A 24,908-nucleotide genomic window follows, 5' to 3' on the forward strand; every position below is an offset into this window, starting at 1 on the left:
ATTTCTGCAAGTCAGACCACACAAAAACTGGACTGATGTCTGATTAATGAACATAGTGGTTAGTGCTTTTCCGTATTTTAAATCTGAAATGGGCAACATTTTGGCCTTTAAGTTCCCTGACACTCCCAGAGCACATTTTGACTTTAGAAGTGTGCCTAGAACAAATACTTAGTTATTGGTCCACTTCTCTGTGCTGATAATTCACACTATTCTTCCATATTACGAATTCAGAAGAGGAAAACAAAGAGCATTACTTCTATGGCTGTCATTTTTGGCACAGATTTTCCAACTGAATATATCAAAGCTTTTCAATCTCCAATCACCTCATTTACATGAGGATACAGTTTGGTCTGGACAGCCTTGCCAAAATTTCTGTTATCTATGTTTATGTCACTCAACAGCAATGTCCATGAGCTATTTTTACTTTGTCATCTGTTGGGATAAAAGGATTTTAAAACGGCCTACTAAAAATGTGACTCTTTACAAGATTACAGGCTATGAATACTCTTTGTACCAACAAAACCTCTTTTCCTCTGACCAAGACAGTCTTCAAGTGTACAAACATGCATCCTCTGAAGTACACAAACATAAACTTTGTTTGACAACATCTAGGATGCACTACAAAAGATGTCTGCTCTTTTGAGGGCAGACATTTCAGGGGCTTCAAAAATCWTAACAGCTTTAATAGTCTTTCCTATTAGTATTTTAACCCTGTCTCTAGTCCAGCTCATGTACCTGCTGATAGGATGGACCGAAAGACGAAAGTAGACTGTGGTGTATTATCATTAGACAACAGATTAAAAGGTCCCGAAAAGCACTGCTGCAGCTCTCACCACCAGCTTTCCATGTCCAAAGCAAAGGGACATACTGATATAGCAAGGATTCAGGGAAAAGGTGCAAGAGCAATAAATGAAGAGAGAAACAGATCCATAACTGAGYGGTTCTAGGAGGTGCTCTCAGCTGAGGAAAGGGAAGTTCACAGGTGTACATGTCAGAGTGTTTGAACATGCAGGCAGATAACCAAATAGCCAGGGCAGTATTTTTCAACTCACAAAGTCAGAGCAAGCTCAAACGGCTAGAAGTTGAAGCTAGGTAAGCTCAGGTAACATAAAAACATTTAACTCAGAATAACCTAAAAACCTGTGCAAACTCCCCTTTGTTGGAAATGTCTTATTTAAAACTGGAAGATTTTTAAAAATTATGTTCTGCTTTAAATAGAAATGAATTCCAGAGAGCTGTAAGGCATCTGGTCAAAGATGGTTTGACCGAATGACCACAATGTTTTCTCTTGGTCTTACTGACTATGAGTCTAATGGTAACTATATTTGGAGGAAACAGTTTCAGAATATTTCAGAATTCAGAAACTCTGGCTTTATATATGATCACATAAAGCTGTTATAATAGCTACGGATTAAACAGTAGACTGAGTTTGGTAAATGTGCTTGAAAAAGACTTCTTGATTTGTTTTTTTTTAAAAAAGCAAACATAAACACATTTTGGCCTTTATATTTATTTAGAATATCAGTGTCAATGGAAGTGACAGAATTTACTCTTCTTCAAAAAGGAGAGGAAACAATGCCAAACAATAATCTAGGTTAAACACAGCTTATGTGAGCAACAATCAGCACACCAATGGGAAACAACTGCTTTAAGTGGATTATATGGAGAGGATTTAGAATAACAGTATTTTATTTTACCAAAACATTGTTTTTAATCATAAAATKCTCTATGTGACAGCAAAGGAAAAACACTTTCACAGAATAAAATATATCGTTTTTGCTTTGCATTTCTTATTTGCAGAAGTTATTACCCAACTATCAGCATTTTCCCCATTTCACAGGTAGGAATGCAGCAGCAGGGAGGAGCAAAGTCCTTTCACACAGGACATATACGCTTGGCAACACAGGTGAGAACAGGGCATAGCTGCCTGGCACCTCATCTAAGCCATTAAAACTTGCAGCTTACAGGATGATAAGGATCTGCTGGTCTGAAATAGAGTATCTAGCCAAGGGGAAAAAAAGAGGCTTTTCAATACTGACTTTTTAAAATGAGTTTAAAAGAAGGGAGGTTCTAATTCTGTGTGAATAAGATGCATAAAAAGTTGCGTTTTTTTTCTTGTGCCTTGTTTTGGGGAGAGGTGTTTTTCTAGCTCAAAATCTCTGCCTTTTATTATCTTCTAATAACTCTAGAGATGACATATTATCTATGTGTATAATGATCATTTGCTGTTCCCCATTTAAAACATCTCGGTGAGAAAGCTGCCACTAGAATTAAATATAATTGTCCTGCCTGTCGGGAGCAGGTAGAGAGACAAATAAAAGTGCTGACACATTACATTAGGAACATACATTACTGCCAGGAAGTTTTCCAAATGCAAGATTAAAAAAATACCTTTAATCCATTTTTCTATGACTATTCTGCACTATAATCAATATCATCAGTATCAGACGAAATTGGATCCCCTCAGGACATGGTATGTAAAAGCTGCTCTGTTGCATTCCTAGATGGTCTGCTCCAAGATGCTCCTTTCCAAAATGTGCTTTCTTTCAATTTCTTTCTCTTGTCTGATATTCTGGCATTTGGCCATGCAGGATCAGCTTTTTCCAGAATGCTGCATTCTTCTCCTAGTTCAAAACTAGGATATCCTCACTTCCTCCTCTTCTGACTCTATCTAGCACTTTTATACCACAGCAGTCAAAACACCAGTTTGCTCTCTCTTGGCCACTAGCAATGCAAACTGGCTCTAATGACAGCAAAAAGACACCTACTGCAACACAAGACCACCGCAGCTGTCAGAGCTGCCGTCTTCCCTAGTAAGCTCATTGAACACAGATTAACAATAAGAGCACTGATTCTTCTTATCTTTCTTTAAACAATTAGTTGTCCCAGCATTTTTCACCTATAAACCCACTTTGTTGCTCAAAAAATGCAGGAGTCTGTACTGCTTTACTAGAACTGTAGAGTAATTCAAACATTATTAACACCTACTAGCATCCACAGACTAAAGATTGCTGGACAGTTTCCTTCATACATCTCTGTTTACATGTTTGTAACTACCATGATGAAGTAGTCATTTGGGGTTTAAATCTCCCACGCACTGTTTTTAGCTAAAGTGATTTTGTTGTCCTTAAGGCTAAGCAAAATCCTATGGTAGTTCCCAAATTGTGAGATGAATTAACGTGCTCTTCCTTCTCAGGCTGCAAATACGAAAGGATTTCTTTCTTCAAAGTAGCGCTTAAACTTAGAAAAAGCAGCTACACAAGCCTCTGTGGTTTTCAAGTATAGGCACTGCATGGCCCTCCTGAAAGGCCCTATTTTGAATGAGGCCAAGCACTCCCAGCAAGCAGAGAGAGTGCTCATCAGCAGATGTGTCTCTGTGATGGAGAGATACTGAGATAATCTTATCTCAGGATGTAGAAATTTTAGAAAGCATTTAGATAAGTCAAGGTAAGGTGGGGAACCTAATGGTGCCTGCTGAAGTTAGCTGCGTAACATGCTGCATATCCCCTCTACGCTCTCAGTAAAAGTGGCTAGGACCTCCACAAATCCATGTCCAAATGAATCACTGGAAGCCTGAAGGCTTCCAGAGTACATCATGCCACACTAGAGTGCACGCTGCCCAAGCCATCTCTCCAGCTCCAGCCTCTACGCTACAGTGAAACTTCACTGATTCTGCTCCTGAAGCGTCCTCTGATAAAATAAAGGAGGGATCATTTTTTTTCTCTTTGCTTATTTTCTTTCACTAACGTACATTCTTCAAAAGCCCCAGCTCCCTCTATTCAGGGGCAAGGGAGACAGCTCACTAGCAGTAGCTACACCCAGCTAGAGTGGGGGATAATTGCTGGGGCTTCTTCCAAGAGAGTCTAAGGCCACCTGCAGTTGCCCTTGCCCAGCTCCCTCTTACCTGTTAGAAGAGTCACTCTCTAGTCCCCTCATCCCACAAGGGTCAGCAGACCACAATGGCCAACACGGGCACCAGAAGTTCAAGGCAGAACAGAAACAGTGCTGTGCAAACTGCACTCAGAGTAGGTAGAGATGCTGTGAGGAAGGCTAAGGCCCAGTTGGAATTGAGTCTGGCAAGGGATGTTAAGGACAACAAGAAGGGCTTCTTCAAATACATCAGCAGCAAGAGGAGGACTAGGGAAAACGTGGGCCCACTCCTGAAAGGGGCGGGGGGGCCCTGGAGACAAGGGATACAGAGAAGGCAGAAATASTGAATGCTACCTTTGCTTCAGTCTTCACTGCTAAGGGCAGCCCTCAGGAATCCTGCAGCCTGGATGTGAGGGAGAAAGTCTGGGGAAGGGAAGACTTTCCTTTGATTGAGGAGGATAGGACTAGAGACGTTCTGGGCAGGCTAGACATCCACAAATCCACGGGCCTGCATGGGATGCACCCATGGGTACTGAGRGAGTTGTGGATGTTATTGCCAAGCCACTCTCCATCATCTTTGAAAAGTCATGGAGAACCAAAGAGGTGCCTGAGGACTGGAAGAAAGCCAGTGTCACTCCAGTGTTCAAGAAGTGCGTGAAGGAGGACCTAGGCAACTATAGGCTGGTCAGCCTCACCTCCATCCCTGGAAAGGGGATGGAACAGCTCATTCTGGATGTCATCTCCAGGCACATAGAGGAAAAGAAGGTGATCAGGAGTAGCCAACATGGATTCACCAAGGGGAAATCACGCTTAATCAATCTGATCACCTTTTCTGATGCAATGACTGGCTGGGTAGCTGAGGGGAGAGCAGTGGATGTCATGTACCTTGACTTCAGCAAGGCTTTTGACACTGTCTCCCAGAACATCCTTCTAGATAAGCTCAGGAAGTGTGGGTGAGATGAGTGGACAGTGAGGTAGATTGAGAACTGGCTGRAAGGCAGAGCTCAGAGGATCGTCATCAGTGGCGTGGAGTCTGGTTGGAGGCCTGTGCCTAGTGGAGTCCCCCAGGGYTCAGGACTSGCTCCCATTCTGTTCAACTTTTTCACCAATGACCTGGATGAGGGGACAGAGTGCCTCCTCAGCAAGTTGGCTGATGAGACCAAGCTGGGAGGAGTGGCTGATACACCAGAGGGCTGTGCTGCCAKTCRGAGAGACCTGGACAGGCTGGAGAGCTGGRCGGAGAGGAACCTCATGAGGTTCAACAAGGGCAAGTGCAGAGTCCTGCACCTAGGCAGAAATAATTCCATGCACCAGTRCARGCTGGGGGTTGACCTGCTGGAGATCAGCTCTGCAGAGAAGGACCTGAGAGTGCTGGTGGATGACAAGTAACCATGAGCCRGCAATGTGYYCMTGTGGCCAGGAAGGCCAATGGTCTCCTGGGGTGCATTAGGAAGAGTGTCGCCAGCAGGTSGAGGGAGGTGATCCTGCCCCTCTACTCAGCCCTGGCGAGGCCTCAGCTCCAGTACTGTGTCCAGTTSTGGGCTCCCCAGTCCAAGASAGACATGGAGCTACTGGAGAGAGTCCAGTGTAGGGCTACAAAGATGATCAGAGGGCTGGAGCACCTGCCCTATGAGGAACTGCTGCGAGAGCTGGGCCTCTTCAGCCTGGGGGAAAGGACTGAGGGGGGATCTTATCAATGTGTGTAAGTACCTGAAGGGAGGGTGTCAAGGGGACAGGGCCAGACTTTTCAGTTGCCTCATGTGACAGGATGAGAGGCAATGGGCAGAAACTGAACCACAGGAAGTTCCGGCTGAACACRAGGGGGAATTTCTTCCCTGTGAGAGTGACGGAGCACTGGACCAGGTTGCCCAGAGAGGTTGTGGAGTCTCCTTCTGTGGAGATATTCAAGGCCCGCCTTGATGATGTTGGACAAGATGATCTCCAGAGGTCCATTCCAACTTTACTGATTCTATGATTCTATGATACATTCACTTTTGAAATTATGATATTCTTAAACATTGAATTATCCAAAAATCACATGATGGGAATGAAAACAAAGTATCTGTGCCTTAAGTATTTCTTCTTCTAAAATAAGGTGATAAATGCTGAAGTCAATGTTAAATTTGCAGTTAGATCTGGTATACACTAGATATTTCCCCGGATTTATCCATTCTTGTCATCTGCACCACAGCTCCAATTAAGATGGGCTGCACAAGGTACTGTGACCACTATCACACTTAAGCAGGCTAGAGTTAGGCTTTAATATATCAGAATATAGTTTTCTGCCAAGCATTTACTGGTAACAATGAAGGGCAAACACTTACAAAATTGTATTGAGAATTGGAATGACAGAATGGTTGAGGTTATAAGGGACCGCTGGACATCTAGTCCAACCTCCCTGCTCAAGCAGGGTCACCTAAAGCATATTGACAAGGACCATGTTCAGATGGCTTTGCACATCTCCAAGGAAGGAGACTCCACAGCCTCTCTGGACAACCTGTTCCAGTAACCTTCGCAGTAAAGAATTTTTTCCTCATGTTCAGACGGAACTCACTCTGCCTCAGTTTGTGCCCATTGCCTCTCAGCCTACCACTGGGCACCACTAAAGAGAGTCTGACCCCATTCCCTTGACACCCTCCCTCAGGGTATTTGGATGCACTGGTAAGATCCCTTCTCAGTCTGCTCTTCTTTGGGCTAAACAGGCCMAGYTCTTGMAGCCTTTCCTCATAAGSGAGATGTTCCAATCCATCATTGTCATAGCCCTGTGCTGARCTCTCTCCAGTAGCTCCATGTCTCTCTTGGACTGGAGAGACCAGAACTGGATGCAGTACTTGAGGTGTGGCCTCACCAGGGCTGAGTAGAGGGGCAGGGTCACCTCCCTCAGCGTGCTGCAATGCTCTTGCTAATGCAACCAAAGATGCCATTGGCCGTCTTGGCCATAAGGACACATCGTTGGCTTATGGTCAACTTGTTGTCCACCAAGAYTCCCAACTCCTTCTCTTCCAAGCTGACTTCCAGCAGGTCAGCCCCTAGCTTGGGGGAACACGGGCTTATTCCTCCCTCAGTGCAGGACTCTGCACCTCCTTTTGTTGAACYTCATGAGATTCCTCTCCGTCCAGCTCTCCAGCCTGTCTAGATCTCTCTGAATGGCAGCACAGCCCTCTGGTGTATCAGCCACTTCTCCCAGTTTGGTATCGTCAGCAAACTTGCTGAGGAGGCACTCTGTCCCTTCATCCAGGTCACTGAGGAGKAAGTTGAACAAGACAGGACCCAGTCCTGACTCCTGGGGGACAGCGCTAGCTCCAAGCCTCCAGGTAGACCTTGAACCATTGATCACAACGCTCTGAGCTCTGCCTTTCAGCCAGTTCTCAATCCACCTCACTGTCTGCTCATCTAGCCCATATTTCCTTAGCTTGCCTGTGAGGATGTTATCCCTAATATGTCCTCAAATTCAAGAAACTGAAGAGGGATATTATATTTTGAATCTTAAACCTGGCCAAATGGGAATAGATCACCATATAGCATCCCTTTGCAGAAATATTTGTTCCCTATGCAACAAAAGGCTCTCCTAAAGGGATTTTTCCTCTCCATTACTCCCAAACTATATTTTTTAAGTATTCTTGAGGGTCTCAAACAAATTTCTGTAGTAAGATCTACATAATGGTCACAAATTGCCACTGTTCCTAATGTTTGGTCTGTACATGCACTAAAGAAAATATATTTACAGAGCAGCACACACAGTAGAAAGCAAAAACCAAGGAGCTCAGATGGCATGAGCCCCATATTCACAAAGCGCAGAGAGGTCAGAAAACAACTCCTCAAAAGAAAATCATGTGTTTTTAAACAGCTCTGAGGAAAATTTTTTTGCTAATTTGGCTAGTTTTTTGAAGTCAGTAGGACTTATGTTCAAGTTATATGTTACTTAGCAATATTCAGGATGCGTTACTTCCGATTTTTTTCAAGGGCATAATCCCTTGCAAAGCCCCAGGCCATAGCATGTATCTACTATCTTTTGATTCATTCTCTCTTCAGCCAGAAGGCTTCAGACACATCAAAGTCTGCTGGTCCAAGTGATCTGCTTCATTTTAAATATATTTATCTCAAAAGATTTGGGCTGCTTTTGTTAGAGATGGCTGAGCCATCACCTGTCTTTTTAGGGTCAGTCACTGCCTTTCTCCCTGATAGCAAAGTTCAAAGATACTCATCAGGATCCAGCAGTTCCACCACAATCCCCCCAAAAATTCTGTTACTTGCTAGAATGTGATGTTTGCCACCTGCTCTGATGCTGGGCTTCTGTGATGTTGCGGTAACTTGATAAAAAGGGGGAGGCACTGCCRTTTTTCACAGTCTGCTACTGGTTAAAAGCTCAGCCCAACTCCTTGCCACCCTGTAACCTTTCCCTTTGCCTGTCCATCTCGCTACCAGCTTAAGAAAATCACTGTAAGGGCAACAATGCAATCCTGCTAAATAGTTTCTTTTTTGATTCCTCAAAACATTTGCTACGCTACTTAGGAAGTGAGCCAGCTACAATTTCTAGATTAATCTCCAATTCTCACACAACAGTTAACAGTGAGATTGTCATTGCAAAGCAGTTCTGTAAAATGACCTGGCAAACAGAAAATAACAATTTTCTAAAACTTAATATTTCTTTTTAATGCACAAGCAATTAACAATATAGAGGACAAAATGACTCTGAGGTAGGTGCTAATAACTGAGATAATTATGATGAAACAAATATAAGTTTAAGAGACCAAACATGATAATTTCTGTTAAGAAGCACTTCCATGTTCTCTGATAGTGGACATTTTCATTTCTAAAATTGTAGACTGAGTTCCTACTGGCCATTTTTCTGCTTCTAGTAGAAAAACATCAAATGGTAATTCTAGTAAGTAGCTTCGATGATTACTTCTGAGGGTCTTCTCTTTAAGCACCATAGAAAAGTCAGCTATCCTAAAAGCACTAACAGAATTAGGTGTTAACAAACTTTTTGTTCTTCATAAATAAACCTCAGTCCCAACAGTGTTATGATTAACTTTTTAAACTATTTCTATGCATTGTAGATAAATGAAGAGAAACTGCCATTATATGACAAGATTTATTGGAACAGCTATGTCCTGTTACAGGAGCTTTGGATTTGGCCACTACAAGGGGAGGGCCATGTACACTGTATATTCACAAGATAATGTGTGAATATATTCTGGATTAAGCCTTTCATCTCCAGGTTGCTGTCACACAAGCATTCAATTTTGAGCTGATTTTCTATCATCTGTAGGCAGAACACTGTTCCATGTACGGGAAAAGAACACCAACTTTTTAGGTTGCTTCTTCCTAAGATGACTAGAGAGATGTTTCATCCTATCTTCTCAAGTGTTTCAGATATYGTGCTGATGCAGACTTAGAGAAGCTTGCTAGAAAATATGGCTGCAATTTCACTCCATTTTGCTCTGCTCACTTTAGTTTATCACTATGGTTTCTCCTTTAAGTCTAGGTATATTGTCATATCTGTTGACAAATTAAACCACAYTGGGCCAGCACCAAAAGTAAGGCTGGTGCTGTCATGCTGCCTCAGCATGGTAAAATCATTCTTCATTTCTGCTCAAGGAACGCAGGCTTTTCAGGGATTTTTGCTGAGGTAGAACTTGGTTTAAGTTAGGACTAATGTACTGGTCAACCCCATAAGTGCAGATCTCAATCACTCATAAAACAAAAAAAATCAAGTATCCTGTACAACCTTTACAGCATCAAGAACAGCAGCTTTGTATCTCCAGAGGCCCTAAAACAAGATCTTAAGTGTGTAACTATTTACCCACGTTTATATCAAACTGCGTTTAACACACCAGAGGCAGGTACTGAAGTGAAACATTGCTGCGCCCTCTCTCACTGTGATTCAGTTCATGTTCTAACTCACCCAGCAACAGGCTTCTTAAAAATAGCAAGTCTGATTCCTGATCTTGATAGAGCTAAAGAAGGAAGGATTGTTTGCGTAAAAGATTTCAGAGGCAATTAAATAAAAGGTCTATGGCGGTAAATATTTCATTACTTCATAACTTAGACTCTTTGGTCAAACTCTGAAAAGAAAATAGCGTGGCAGTTGCCATTACGGTGTTATGAACTTTTACTGATTTTTTGTCCTCTGCATGCTAGTACAGGTTATGGTTACCCAGGCAAACATCAGTAACTCATCTCATCCCAAGATTTAACAGTTCTGTTATTCTATTTAGCTAACAAAATCCTTTTGTTCACCAATAAGGTTAACAACTTAACACTTACTATCGCCAATACAAAATACTGGCTTTCCCACAAGAGCATTCTCATCAGAATTTCTCTAACCTTTAAGCTCAAAACACTTCTCTTAAAAACCTAGGGTTTTAGTACTGTAATAAAATTCTTCATTCCTGCTGAGTTTTGCGCCTCCTAAACTCCCCAAATTGGCTGAAGTTTTATTTTCTCCTTAACTCAGCCTCATACTCCAGCCATGGCACAGCTAAACTGGGAAATAACTGGCAAATACTCCTTGATGTAGTCTTGACGTGTTTTCTTAGCATGTTTTCCTCTTTACTTGCAATRAGCATTCTGATCTTGGGTGATAGAACACATTCTCTGCCTCCAAAGGCAAACTGCACAAGTAGTGGCATATTCCTTGCCAAAGCAAGACCATCACCTTGTGGTGAAATCTATCCTTTTCCCTACTCTTTAGCCAGCTACCTCCCATATCAAGCCAGGATATTACTTAGCAACATTAACTGGTATAACCACTGCCACATAGCAACATAATGAAATGTTTACTTGTAGTTGTTACTGTTCATCTTCCTTCTGCCCTCTCATAAACATCCACAATGTCCTAATAATATTATGAATGGGCTTCCGGTATTACTTTCCTTTCCTCTGGAGACAGTCTTGAGCATTTGGTTTTGTCTCCTCAAAGGTATTTTGTTATGATTTTGTGTGTTGTTAGTACCAGCTCTGTTCAGTATATCACAGCAGTGGTGAGACTCTTGCTGTATACATGGTACTAATGGCTTGTATGTGCTAGGCATATAGGCCTGGTCTATGCATGGTTAGATAAGGATGGGGAAAATGTAAATGTCTGTCTGGAGCAATGCTTCCCCCAGGTATTTTGACTCTGTGGCAACAACATGAAATCTTAGCAAAATCCTGCTCAAGTAGGGTATCTTGCTGAAATCAGGTTGTTTTACTGCTGATTTTAATAGATGTGAGACCGGAAATTTTTCAGTTTCTAAAAGATGAGCGAAGCTGATTTGAATTAGGAGTTCAAGCCCCAAATAAACCTATCTGAAAGGAATTTTTTTTTTTAAAAAAAAAAAGTAACATGGCATCATAGTTCCAACTGATAAACACACACTAATGCTGCAAAAAGTTTTCCCCATTAGTAAATGCAAGAGTTCACAGGAACTTGAATTATTAATTTCACATTTAGCAGCACTGCTATAGGCCACATTTCTTCTTAAGATCTCTCTTGTGATGCAAAGCACTGGGACCTCATAAGGAAAACAGAACATACTTTAGCTTGTATGTACATTATTTTAAATATATTATCAATCTGAGAGCTACATTATATTAACTTAACAATTGCATTCTTCTGGGATTATTGCTTTGCCATTTATGCTATTTGATTCTGTCGAACATTTTTCACTACAAGAGTCACAAATTCATTGTCATAGCCCCTTACTACAAACTCCCCATTTTATGCAACTGTACCTTGTATGAAAATACAACTTTCTCATCTGTACTGTCCATTTAACTTATATGTGTCATTGCCTTGAGTACAGGCTTCATTTACAATATATCATTGAAACTGTAATCTCTTCAGTGATAGAAAAGCTCCACCCAATTTTCCTTATGCTTTCTGTTGATGTAAATGTTGATTAACATAGTGAGATCACACTTGTACTTGACAATTCTTTCCACTTCATGTCTCTTCATTTCGTCCCCAAGGCAAACCCAGAGGTGCAGCGAGTGCTTTATTTCCACCTCTGGAAATGCTCTGTCAGTCTGATTTTAATGGAGGGCCTATCAGAAAGAAACTCAGCTATTCGTTAGCTGAATTAGAGCTGCATGGTATTTGACATGCACTGACTCTGTCCATCTTACCACTTGCTTTTTGTTTCTGCTCCCATTTTCTTACACATAGTAGCACCATCAAAATAAAATAAAATAAAGAAAGGCTCATAATTTGTGGTATGGGATTTTCACCAACTCCTGTCAACAGCCACCCACAAACACATTACCTGGAAAGTTCAGAAACTCATGTAATGTCTTTGCCAACCACAGATTTCATTCAATACTGCTTTGACATGCGGCACTGATCTCTGCTTCAAATCCACAAACCTCTCTTGTCTTTGTTTTTCTGTTAACACTGGAAACATCACGTAACCACATACAAGACTAGAAAAAATGTTGTGGAGAAAGCTACATCTGAAATTTTTTAGATGACAAAATATGTTAAGGACACTATAACCTCACTTGGACTTCTGCATCTCTTGAAGCTACTTAATCCATTTCTAAATGGCCACCTCCAAAGCTGCGAGACACGGATGTGGATAATAATGGACAAAATTATGTCACAGTGCATATCCTGTATCACTTAAAAGCAAATATTCATCTACTACTGAAACAATTGTAAAAATGTGTAACACATCTGCAGTTTATATTCCCTGTTGGGCCAATTCATGTTGTTTAAAATCATGTGAAGAGCCACTTCTAGAAAAAAAAAAATCAAGACAAAGATCTTCAAAGCAATTCAATTACCTATACATATCTTTCTTTTTAAATCCACACAGTGAAATTGTCCACACAAGTAGTTCAGAAATGCCAGATCTCAAAATGCTTTCTCCATTACGTAGAGAGTATTTACCTAATGAACTTCCACTCAATGAAAACACCGTTATTTAAAATTTTATAAAATTAAGAACAAACTAGCAATCCATATCTGAAGCTATCACAGATCACAGTAATTAGGCGCACATATTAAACAGAAGAGGCTTTTAAGCATTAAATAAACCATCATTAAATGATTTGGAAAGTACACAAACCTTATGTTCCCTTGTTCACAAATACACATGCCATCTAATCTGCTGCAAATATTGGCATTAGATACAGTGACACTTATAAATACAGTAGTATATAGTACTAGTCCTTTAAAACTCTCACGGCCATGCAATGTGCCTTTTTTAAGATTAAACCTTTTGTTTTTAAAAGTCTAGCTTACACAAGAGAATTAAACTGAAAGTCTGCTTAAATATACTAATTCTTCAGTGTCATACACGCTGAGGAAAACGTGGCCATTAGTCTACAAATACTGATATCCATACTTTAACATGTCTCCAGCCACTCAGGAGTTTCCTAGCCCAGAGTCAAAGGAGCAATCACCAAGTCAATCACAGGCACCTTCTCCAGACCAAGGAGTGAAGACTTTTGGCTTCTCTTTCAGTACAGAATCATTAACAGGCTGGAGTACCTTGCACAACCCTTACTAGAGCGACTGAGTATTAAAGCGATAACTAACAACAGTCCAGAAATTCAGTGATGTGATTCCCACGCTGAGACAAGACCTAAATAGCATAAAGTGGAAAGCCCTGGGAAACCAGTCACATCCCCGATTTTCTGCTGTGCTCGGCCTCTCATGACTTTGGCTGTCTGCCAGAGATGCAGAAGGGGTATACAGCAGGTGGGCCTAACAGGCTCATTTATGGTGTTATGTGCCTGTCAGCTCATGCACCTGTTTTCAAATCACTTCACAGCCTCGTTGTATATGGGAAACTGCACGTACCAAGGCAAACGTGATTGCCTTCCCTTCCTTTGCAGCATCACCTACTCCCAGTGAAGTGCTGGGTATGCAAATAGCAGGTCTGAGTATTTGTAGGAGAAGAGGTTTGGACCCTGGCCATTTGCACGTAAATCATTCAAACATCCCGCTCAACCAAGCTGCAGAGGTCCCTACACATCTTGGCAGCTTAGCCCTATCTACACAGGGGGGAAATTGCTCTGCGTGCACTTCCCCACCCTGTCCCTTCCTCAGAAGGCACTTCAGCCCTAAATGAGGTATTCCAGATGACAGAAGTGTTCCTGTATCCTTCAGTATTCCTCTAGGATGCTTAGTTTGCAAGAAGCCCTTGCACTTCTCATTGTCCTTCTCTGGTAACTTACACTTTTCTTAAATCCTCGTCAAGTTTTAAGATAGCATAAATCCTTCACAAACAACAGTTATAGTTCAATGACTAAAAAAGGACTGACCCTGTTTTAACTAGTGAAAAACTCTGGGGGGTTGTGTTTTTTTGGTGGGGGAGGGAGTTGCTTGAGCAGCATTCAAAAAGCTAAAAGAACCTTCTTCAAACTCACTTTCTGAAAGAGAACCACAAAAAATCCAATTCTGAGTCAGGGATGAAGGTATAAATCAATGAAGTTAAAGGATTAAGACAAAAGTGTGTTTTAGGGCTTAAGAAAATTTAAGGAATAAAGGATTAAAACAAAAGCTACAGGACAATATTATGCCAACTATATATCAGTAATTAAATTGTGTTACCAGTTAAATACTATATCATATACAATCTGACAGTATGACACCATTGTTCAAACAGAGAGAGGTTTCTTAAAATTAAGATCAATAGGAACTGCCAAAAAGATTATGGAAAAGAATATTCCTACTTTAATCCTTCACACACTTTAAGGCCAGGAAAAAAAAAAAAAAAGAGAGAGAGAGAGAGAAACCTTCATATGAACAGTGAACAGTATATCATTGCTCATTTTCATTCCAGAAGCTGGTTGATTTGCAGAAGGTAATGCTCATCAATACCACAGTTTTGATTTTTAGAGAAGCACAGCTATCAGTCCGTTAATAAAATTCCCAAACTGCTACTTCATGAATAACACTGGACCTTACGTTCTAAAACACATACACACATTTAATAGCATGGTATTGTCTTTGCTTCGTTTTAATGGGAAGCAGAACCTTAGCAAACAGGTAGTATGTCTGTTCTTGTAATACTATATGGCTTCAGGTGAATGTCTCCTGGCATGATATTTCATATAAAAAATGCAAAGGTTTTTGTCTCAGACACGTAGGTGGATTTTCTTACCTTTGGTTCCATTGAAATGAAGCTGTGGGTACCTCTACTTGAGAGAACTGACCTTTTAATTGTTTTGCTATGGTAGAAGTGGTAGTAATCCTTCAGTGTTCCAATCTGTAGGAGGAGAAAAAAAAAAAAAAAAAAAAAAAAAAAAAAGGAGAGAAGGAAACTTAATTTATGAAAAGCAGTTTTCTGGCTTTCATTTTTAAAGGTCTATAAATTATGCAATTTCCTGCTGTGGTGAAATGTTACTTGAACCCAGTGATCATCTTTCAAAAGAAGGACATACGATATGAAATGGATGGAGTGTCCTCGAGGCAGTAACTACATAACCAAAGACTATAATTGAGTTGCTTAGTCTGTCTGTATCTACCTTTTTAATGTTTAATTTATATGCAGTATTTTAAGTAATTCTATATGAATCTATACCACAAGTGTCCTCAAATGACAAGTATAAAAAACATCAAATGGCTATATTGTTATTAAAAAGCATTTCACCAGGTTTGCTTAAGGAAAGGTACTATAAAGTGCACTGGATTCAGTTATTTATATTAATTAACTTACATATAAAAAAAAGATATCCACAGCATCAGCATCAGATTATTCATCAAGAACAGGTTTCTCTTTCCACAGAAGGTGGGCAAGAAAGAAGAAAGAAAGACGGAAATGCTAACTTTGCAGTATAATAACTTACTAGAAGTAAAAATTCAATCCATACCAAACTGCAAATTCCAAAAGCACAGTAAAAATACTTTCTATACACCCCATCAGTACACAGTAGCAACATAAATTTTAAAACTAAGTCTTCACAATTTGACAATGAAATTTCCCCTTCTGGTGTTGTTAATACCTAAATATTCATCACGTAAAACTTTACTTTCACACATAAACAAATATTCAGCCTCCTTGTCTTTTGCGAAAATGTCATCCCAAGCCATTTGGAATTTGGCCTTCTAAAGGCCTTCTAGATCTTTTAAGACACTTAATAATTCAGTTTAAGTTTCCTTAATGATGAGCAAAAGAGGGCCACTTGAACTTACTGTTATTTCAAGTTGTATCTCAAAGTGATCTCAGAAAATAGATTTGGTTTTGAAAATAATTCTAGATGAAATCACCAAAGAGGTAGAAGCAATACTGAAAAGTTCTAAACTCAAAGATCCTATATTCTGAATTTGTATCTATAAAAATACACATGTAGGAAACCTGACTTTTTAATGTTAAAGGTTCAAAGAAAAACTTAAATAGGCCACTGTGGAATCTCCTTTCTGACTATTAAAAACACAAATCTTGAGAAAATATCAGAATAGCCTAAGATGAAATATTGATAGAAAATTATTGGAATACTTGAATATTTTATCTTAAAGTTTAAAAACATGAAGTGAAGTGAGGAATGAGGGAAAATATTTTGGAAAAAAAATCCTCAGTTTAAATTAGTTCACCATAGCTCAATTGGTTAGAGCATGGTGCTAATAATGCCAAAGTCATGGGTTCGATCCCCATACAGGCCACACATCTGAGGGTTGGACTAGATGATCTTCAGAGGTCCCTTCCCACCTTACCAATTCTATGATTCTAAAGGGGAAAACTTCACCAGGACTTAAGATACTCATCTCAATTAGTACAACTAAAAAGACCTATTGATAGCTCCATTTCAGGAAGAGTGACTTATATATAGTTTATGTCAAAACCAAAACTTTTTTCCAACCAGGACAGTCTTCCGTAAGTGAAACAGAAATTAATTTGACTAAGCCTAAATGAAGCACATCAACACTGTAATATGGATCTTCAGCCTGCCTTCTCTCTGTGAGGCCATCCAGAAGGAAGTAGTGTGAATCTGTCCCACAGATGAACCTGTTTCCCATTTTTCAATGGAAAAACATTTTTCAAATGCACTCCCAGCAAATAAATAAATAAAAATCAAAAAATATATATGTCTATGAGGAAAGCCAGAAAAACAAGCTGTTTAGGTGCTGATTTAGCCAGCCCAAAGGGAATTTTGCGACATTACTGTATGCAGTCATGTTTTTGCATTACTAGTAACTGGATTAATCAGAGTTTATTCTGGGAGTTTAACAACCTGGATGGATGTCACTAAATATCAGGACAATGTTGCACTTCTTACAAAACATTACTATTTATAGTAATCCTCGAAATTTGTCCCCCAGGTTAGCATAACATGGATGACAGAAACGCTGCCCTGAGATAAAGGTGCACAAGCCGTTTCTTCCCAGGAGTTGTATGGGCTCAAGGGCAGTCTCGAACCGGGCTGCCGTGCTAAACAACTGGCAAGTGAGGTCACTTCTAGTTTGTAAGTCCTAAAAGACAGTAGTGTGCATATCCACCACACCAGAACACTCTGCAGAGGTTAGGCTTTTATGACCACTGCTGTCATTAGGGTGAATTAGAGACCTACTGCTGTGTGTGTGTGTGTGCATACAAACACACATTTTAACAGAGAGCTCAACACCTGTAACCACACTGAACTGCATAAAAGAAACATCCTTTAAAGGTATCCAAGCCAGCAGATTTTGAGGAAAGCTTTATTGCACTCCCACAGGTCCCACTGTTCAGCAGCAAGGGAACGGAGTGGCAGGAAACAGCCCTGGGTACATTTTAGCCCCAAGGCTTTCCCACACAGGCAGGGAGCTGCATGCTATCTACACCTTCTAATCAAAGGGGAAAACCCTGAGGCTCTGTAATGCTTGATGGTTGTGCTCCCTCTGAGACCTTACACTCAGGAGACAGAATTAAGTCCTTAGAATTAAGGGTGGTAATTGTAACACTACATCTTCCAGGCACCATCAGTTTTAAAATAATAATAACTATTAATAATAATTAATAAAAATGGTGATAGCTACAGCTTTACTTCATAACTGCCAGGGAAATTAAAGGATCCCAAATCTTTTAAATGGAATTTAATTCATATTCACTAACTCCCAGTGCCTCTCACAGTAAGGTAACACCAGTATTATTAAAAATTTTATTGCCTTCTTTTCCCTTAATGGGAATTTACTTAGACCTGCCAAATCCTTGGACCACTTGGAGAATAGTTAAATCATGGAAATATAGCACAGTAAAACTTATCATTATGGATGTTCTTGTTAAATTGTTTTTTATACTTTTAACTACCAGCTCTTGGAGGCACTCTCAGAGGGAAAGCAATGCAAAGACAGAAATACCAAACTGCAGATCTAACCACCTTAGAGACTGATGATAATTTAGCTGTTTTATCCTCGGGAAATCTTTGTAATCTTCTTTTTGACCTGGAAGACATGATTTCTTTAAAAAGAGATGGAGAAACATTCCTGAGGAATTGCCTGGCCAAAAGCAAGTGAGGGGGAGGGGAAGGGATTTATTCTCTCTGGAAGCAATCTTCGTCACTGAAAATTTAAAACAAATAAATACATAAATTTAAGTAATACTATACACTGTTTAATCAAGAATAAAATAACTTACAGAAATAATCCAACAACATTGCAGTGGAATGCCAGAAAAGCAAAACATGCACGTATATACATTTATTTTATATTTACTAGATTTTCCTTTATTTTTAAGGTTTAGAAAATGAGCTAATTTTAAAGATATTAACCATGAAACACGAGCCAAACTTTCTAAGCTTGGTCCTTGGAATATAATTCTTCATTATGCAGATTTGTAGTCTGAGACATTATTGAGATGGTCTGGGATATAATGACTGAACGAATTTATCTATCTTCATCTATGACTGTCCTCATAAACTCTGCAAGGAAATATAAATGCTAAAGTTGCCTTAAATATCCACATATGACCATTAGACTGACCTAAATATACTCTGAAACCACAGCTGAAATTTTTATGTCACTGAACATGAGCAAGGAAGCTGTTCAAGCACTTGCTAATGGGAAGCAGCTCGAGAGATGTTTTCCCACCAGTTTCTTATCTAACAAATTAACTAAAACACTTCTGTTCCATTATTTGAATAGAATGTTTCTATTTTTTGAACAGAGGAATTACCTAGACATTTGGCTGTGAAATACACTTCTTCCCAGTGAGCTCAGTGGAAAGCAGCATGTTATCAAATTGGCAGATGTACCATTAAGGTCTCTGTTCCTTCTGTCTTTAACGACTTTGGTCCAATTTGGATTGGGGAAGGAAGGAAGATCAGGTCCAGTTCTTTACTAGTTCTAAACTCAACAAAGTGCTAGAAAAGGACAAGAAGTACAGATCTGTTACCCCCGTGCAGACTTGGAACATAGATCACTATAATTGGGTACAGAAGTATATCTTACAAGGGGTTGAAGATCCGATTTTTCACTTCTTTCAGATTTGGGACAAATCTCTGAAGTGTAAAAATTCTTTACAGAAAAGAATAGTAAGAAGATGGAGAGAAGAAGAACATTTATTAGGATTACTTTCATCATCTCATTTTGACAAAAATACCTCAACTGTATTTCAAACTGTCACATGATACAAAGTACATGCGATATGATGTTTCAAAATAAAAATGAAAATGTTTCAGTGTGAAAATTTTGAAACAGAATATGTCGAGATTATGGGAACTTTCTCTCCTAAATCAAATGCCAGTGAAGCTGATCTGGTATCACAAAGCATTTTTATTTCTGATGCAACCAAATAATCCCACAATTTAAAATTCTGCTTATGTTCTTCTGATGCACGCTGCTCTATAATGAACATGAAGGAAGTGTGGCCACAGTTCTTCACTTGATCTATGCTGGCCCATGCCATTATCATTACCCAGAGGTGAAAACAGGCTCAAGGATGCTACAGAAAATTACTGCCCTTTCTGCCTTCTCAGTCCCTACAGGCTCAGGAAGCATTAAATGTCTTAAAATCAGGGTTCTGAGCTCAGCATTTAGGGGTCACAAAGCCTTACTACATGTCATACAAAAGAAATAAGGTTTGCTTACACAGAGCACACTGCAGTGAGGCAAAGGAGTGCCCTGCTTTCAGTTTTGGTCAATTTAGTGTTTTTGCATAGACAAGTAAATGAAATACTTAGGACGGAGAAGTACAGGCCCTCAGGAACTTACTCAACCTAAAATTCCAGTAGCCTTCTATCCAAATATTTAAACACTATGCTGGTCCCCTTTGGGGCTAATATCCTATGGCATCCTGTACTGAGTTAAAACAGCTTCTTGGAGTACTGCAGACAGATAGCATAGAAAAATTTAGAAACTGCTAGCACTCCTGAACACTGTGATCTTATCTTGAACTGCAACTCCAAGATAATACTACTCTGATGACTAGTCTAAAGGAAGGAAATATTGATAATTAGTCTTTGTTTTATAAAAGCTCTAAATCAGTACATTAAAGGAACATCTACTGGAAAAAAAAAAAAATCCTGCACTTTCAATGTGCCCAAACTCAGTTAACTAAAAGAATCCAAAGCAGCAGTGAAACTAAGGCAATTTGGATATGAATATCACCTCAAACTCAACCCAGGCTGCTTTAAAAGCTTGATTTCAAACTATGTTGAAATGCCCATATAAGCCACTTTTTCCATTCTATTCTAAGCCCAAATCAGCTAATGCAAATTAGATGTTCAAGCTGTGCAAATATCTCCATGTGTGTTGAAGGTAGGCAGAACCTCAGCTGGCAATTCATATCTGTGCTCCTCTCATGTTCTTTCTTTTCAGGTTTGCTTTACAGAGAACAGATATTTCCGCAATGCATTGCGGAGTTGCCATTTCTGAACAACGACACTGAACATGCTAGACTTGACCTCAAATGCTCCACTCAGTACCATTCCTTACACTTTTTTGCAACCTTTTTTCCGAGTTTGTAAATTCCAGATAAAGTGAGAAGCTAATGGCCATCAACTAGTAGAAAAGCTATGCTGTAATACAGAGTTCTTGCTCCATTCCTTAAATCCTTGGTCTGGGAGACAAAAGAGTTCAGCCAGCTGCTAATACAGAAAAGGAGAGTCCCTTCTGAACCACACACATATTAGAAGCAAACAAAAACCCAAACTAGCCAGATAAATTAAACCGCCTGTCTATTACAAGAGAAACATCACAATCTCCATATAAATCAGCCTGTATACCTCATCACACTCTAGGAATTAATATGCTAACACTTTACTCTTTGAATTCCCACTCCCTGTTTAAATGAGGAAAAAAAAATATGTATCACCTTATTGAATTAAAATATGCCACTACTAACTTCTTTTGTATGCTTTGGTAATTTTCCACTGTTTCAGCTACTTTCATGGAGAAATTTTGTCTGGGCACTTACCTTGAACTACAGAAGTACAATTTGGTTTTTGAAACCAGCTTATTTCTAAAATGAGTAAAAGAACCATCAACATAAAGTAGTTCTGCATTACATGCTTTCAGATAAGATGTTACTACTGCTACCTAAATTTGGCTGCATTTTGCTTTAAAATAATATAGTACATTAAGTGTTTCAATGGAAAACTCAAAATAAACTCTCCAGCCTTTTAACTTTTCATGTGCTGTGGTTTTCAGAACAAAAAAAAAGTAACAAGACCCTACGGTCAATTTTAATTCTTGGTATCTTTCTAAATCAGTATGAAGGCTGAGATATCTTTTTTGGAGTCAGTAAATTTCAGTGAGAATTTGTATCTTAATGCATATATTAGGAAGCTTTAAAATTCTCAGGAAAATACAACTGCAGCTAAATTAAGTGAATAGATAAGATAAAAAAAACATAAAAAGAATACTTAAATTTACAATGGAAATTTTTTACAGGAGTTTGTATGTTCTATTCTGAATTATCTCTGTAACTATACTAATAAATTTTCTTTTCAAAGGCTTCTGTTCCAGAATACAGTCTAAGTGCATTTAGTCTCAATTCTAAACTAAAACTAAAATTTAATTTAAAGGAGAAGCTGAATTTAAATGCAGAATTCAAATCTGTAGTTAGAAATTCTCCCATTCTCCTTTAGGGGATTCTAGTACTTCAGTGTTCTCTTGGTAACCAAACTCAACATTTGGAATTACACGAAAAAAGAGAAGAAACCTGAAAACCAAAGAGAGAGAGACATAAAATGTTTTGTTTCATCAAAAAGAATAATGTTTTGACCCTCAATACAGAGGCGTTCATGTAACTGTTTTAGAAGTATCTTTGCAAGAACAGGAAAGTATTTATTCAGGAAACAGGTCACAGTTCTCAGGAAACAAAAGAAATTTATAAAATAGGTTCAGATATTAAAAAGAAATAAACTATAATTGTATCAATAGCTTTATTCTAATATGTACTTAATTACACTAAGAATTATTCATTTAATCTACCCTACTAAACAGGATGAACAACCCTTCCAAAGAGGACTGTGGCAGCTTTTGGGGATTATATATTCATTTAAATTGTAAATTCTGGAATAAAGACCTTTCTGCCTTACTAATCAAGTTTTGAGAAGAGAGAGAGGTTAGCTGATTTTCTTTAAAATAAAAATATTTACTCACTTGATTATATTTAATTGCGAACAATGCTATTTCTCTCAGGATAAGAAAAAAATGCATCTTCAAGGCCAAAGACAAATCCTGAAGACACCAACAGTTCAGTAAAGCCAAGAGAAAGTTACCTAAATAAAGACCAGGTGGAAATGTCTGAGTCTTAACACATATGAGCAGTGAAGAGAATGGTGCCTTAACCACCGCAGGCCATACAAGATCCTGGTAAATATGTATTTCCTTGAAAAACAGCAAGAAAAGTAGGGCCTGAGCCTGCAGTTCACCTTCTCCCAGCTGCAGCTTGGTGAACAAGCATGGGCTGCAGTCACCAGGGGAAGGTAGGAGCTGAGAGCTCTCCTTGAGTCTGAACTGTATTGCCTACTGCTATCCTCTGAACATCATCTTTGCTACACAGTACCACTTCCCTAGAGATGAGGACATAAAAATACATTCTCAGTGCAGTTAAGAACGGATAAAAATTGAGAAGTGTAATATATCTGGACCCTATGTTGATTACTGAAATGCTCTAAATTGAAAGAAATCTGACCATAGTATCTAAATCCATTCTTTTAAAGTTGGTAAGGAACAGTTTCATCTGCTTCCTTTCTTCAACTAACAAACAGGTTCTCACCTTAAGGACAATGCTCAAGTAAGAAAATAAAAATTAATGAACACAGATGCAACATCTTTTCTTTGTGAGGTCTTCCTATGAAGTGCAGGTTTGATCTACCAACAAATGTATTAATTTAAATGGGTTGGGCGGGGGGGGGGAGGGGGGAGATAGGAATAAAGTCATTTCCACATCCATTATGTGAAATTTCACAATCCAAGTACAACTAAGGACCTGCATAACTGTAACCCCTTTGCCAAGGAGAGTTTTGCCTGAGGAGGCATTGGAGCAACTGGCAAGTTCATGTCCATGTCAAATAAAGCAATGCAAGGTTGCTCAGCAACCTGTGATCAGGGGTTTTCAGTCCCAGGGCAACACTAAACATTTCATGAAATCCTCAAAAGGAAATCAATTACTGCCTTCTTTCCTATTAATCCTTCCCATTGTTTCTTTTCAAAACAAAGCAGTGCAATGTAAACTAATAGTTCATGTCCCTTTTTGTGAAGTCCTGTGAGTCACCACCTTATTGCTTTAAGTACTGAACAAGTGCATTAAACAATGTCTTTATTTCCTGCTCTATGAAAAAACTTTCTCTCTCCAGCATTTCAAGTGTCTTCAACACAGTATTACAGCATCATCCATTCAAGCTCAACCCATATCAAACACTATTTGTATCTGTGAAGATTTTGTCGAGTAATGTGGTAATGTTTGCTTCAGTAAACAGCTCCCATAATGTAAACAGCTCCCATAATGAAGGTACCAGATAGGAAAAATACCTTTAACATTTTAAGTAACCCACCAAATTGTCCTTTCATTCTAAAATCTTTTCCCCATTTACTAACCCACTGTTCTGCAATGTAAAACATCTAAATGATGTACTGAACTACCTGAAGTGAGCTTTGTCACTACTTTGTTGACTCTCAATCCTATTTCATGTTACATTACTGAACAAATGACAAAATGACAGTAAGACAACATGGATATACATACTGTACTGTGAATGTTTATTTAAGCAGCAAGCAAAACCATATATTCAATATATTAATAGCTACTCCAATCTGCGAGCATTACTTTTTTTCCACACGTGTACTCTGATATCTGATTATAATATGGTAGAAGATTGTGGCTTGACAAGTTTCTGACACTGTTAATTCAATCATGCAAACAGTGTAATACATAGTTAAGAAACAGGTTTTATCTTTTAACAAACTACTATGAGGAAACTTTCACAAGAAGGAAAGTTCATGTTCATTTCCGTTTAAATCTTGATCATGAAATGTTTAATAGCCCTGGTCCCTGTCCTAAAACTTGTAAACATTTGCCCAGTCCCCCTGGGATGAAGTCTCTTCTCATTTACAGAACCATAAATCAGAAATAACTCTGTTGAAACTAATGGAATTTAAGAGGCATAAATCAAAGGAAATCAAATCTAACGGGAACATTTGTACAAGTAAAAGATTTAAGAACTGGGCACCAAGTTAGATCTCTATCCAGTTATTTAAACATCAATATAAAACTCTTAAGCGCATTAATAGCAGGAGAGTTTATAACATTCAAAACGGCTAATGCAGTGACCTACAGTAGTCCTACTGTTTCCAGCGAACATTTATATTGCCAGCAATAAACCTTTTCACACTGTACTTTGTCTTACAAATCTGAATTCAGCTCTTATTCGTCATAGTAAGTACAATGTTTTCATTTAACTGACTTTCACATGAGACTTGATTTAAGTAATTTCCTTCTCTATCACCAATATAATTTACTGAAGAGTAATAAAGAAATGACTCATGGGAATATCTAGGACTGAGCTAAGTTCATCTACACAGCGTGTGGAGGTACTAAATCCAGCGTTCCTTTATGGTGAACCTACTACATACCTCTTCAACTTTGTACTGTGTCAAAGTCTGAAGATTTAACACTGTACAGCAG

At 39.0% G+C, this 24,908-nt stretch overlaps 1 protein-coding gene across 1 annotated transcript in view; it reads right to left on the reverse strand.

Annotated features, from left to right (window-relative positions):
- The window catches only part of PCSK5 (proprotein convertase subtilisin/kexin type 5), a 248,905-nt gene that overhangs the window by 209,315 nt on the left and 14,682 nt on the right, over nucleotides 1-24,908 (reverse strand). The window contains exon 2 of the mRNA XM_085313604.1: nucleotides 14,967-15,071. Within this exon, the coding sequence (XP_085169730.1) occupies nucleotides 14,967-15,071 (105 nt within the window). The remainder of the gene's footprint in view (nucleotides 1-14,966; nucleotides 15,072-24,908) is intronic.

The sequence above is a fragment of the Rhea americana genome, unplaced genomic scaffold (genome assembly GCF_003343005.1).
Source record: "Rhea americana isolate MKP2758 unplaced genomic scaffold, rheAme1 scaffold_11, whole genome shotgun sequence".
Classification (NCBI taxonomy): Eukaryota; Metazoa; Chordata; class Aves; order Rheiformes; family Rheidae; genus Rhea; species Rhea americana.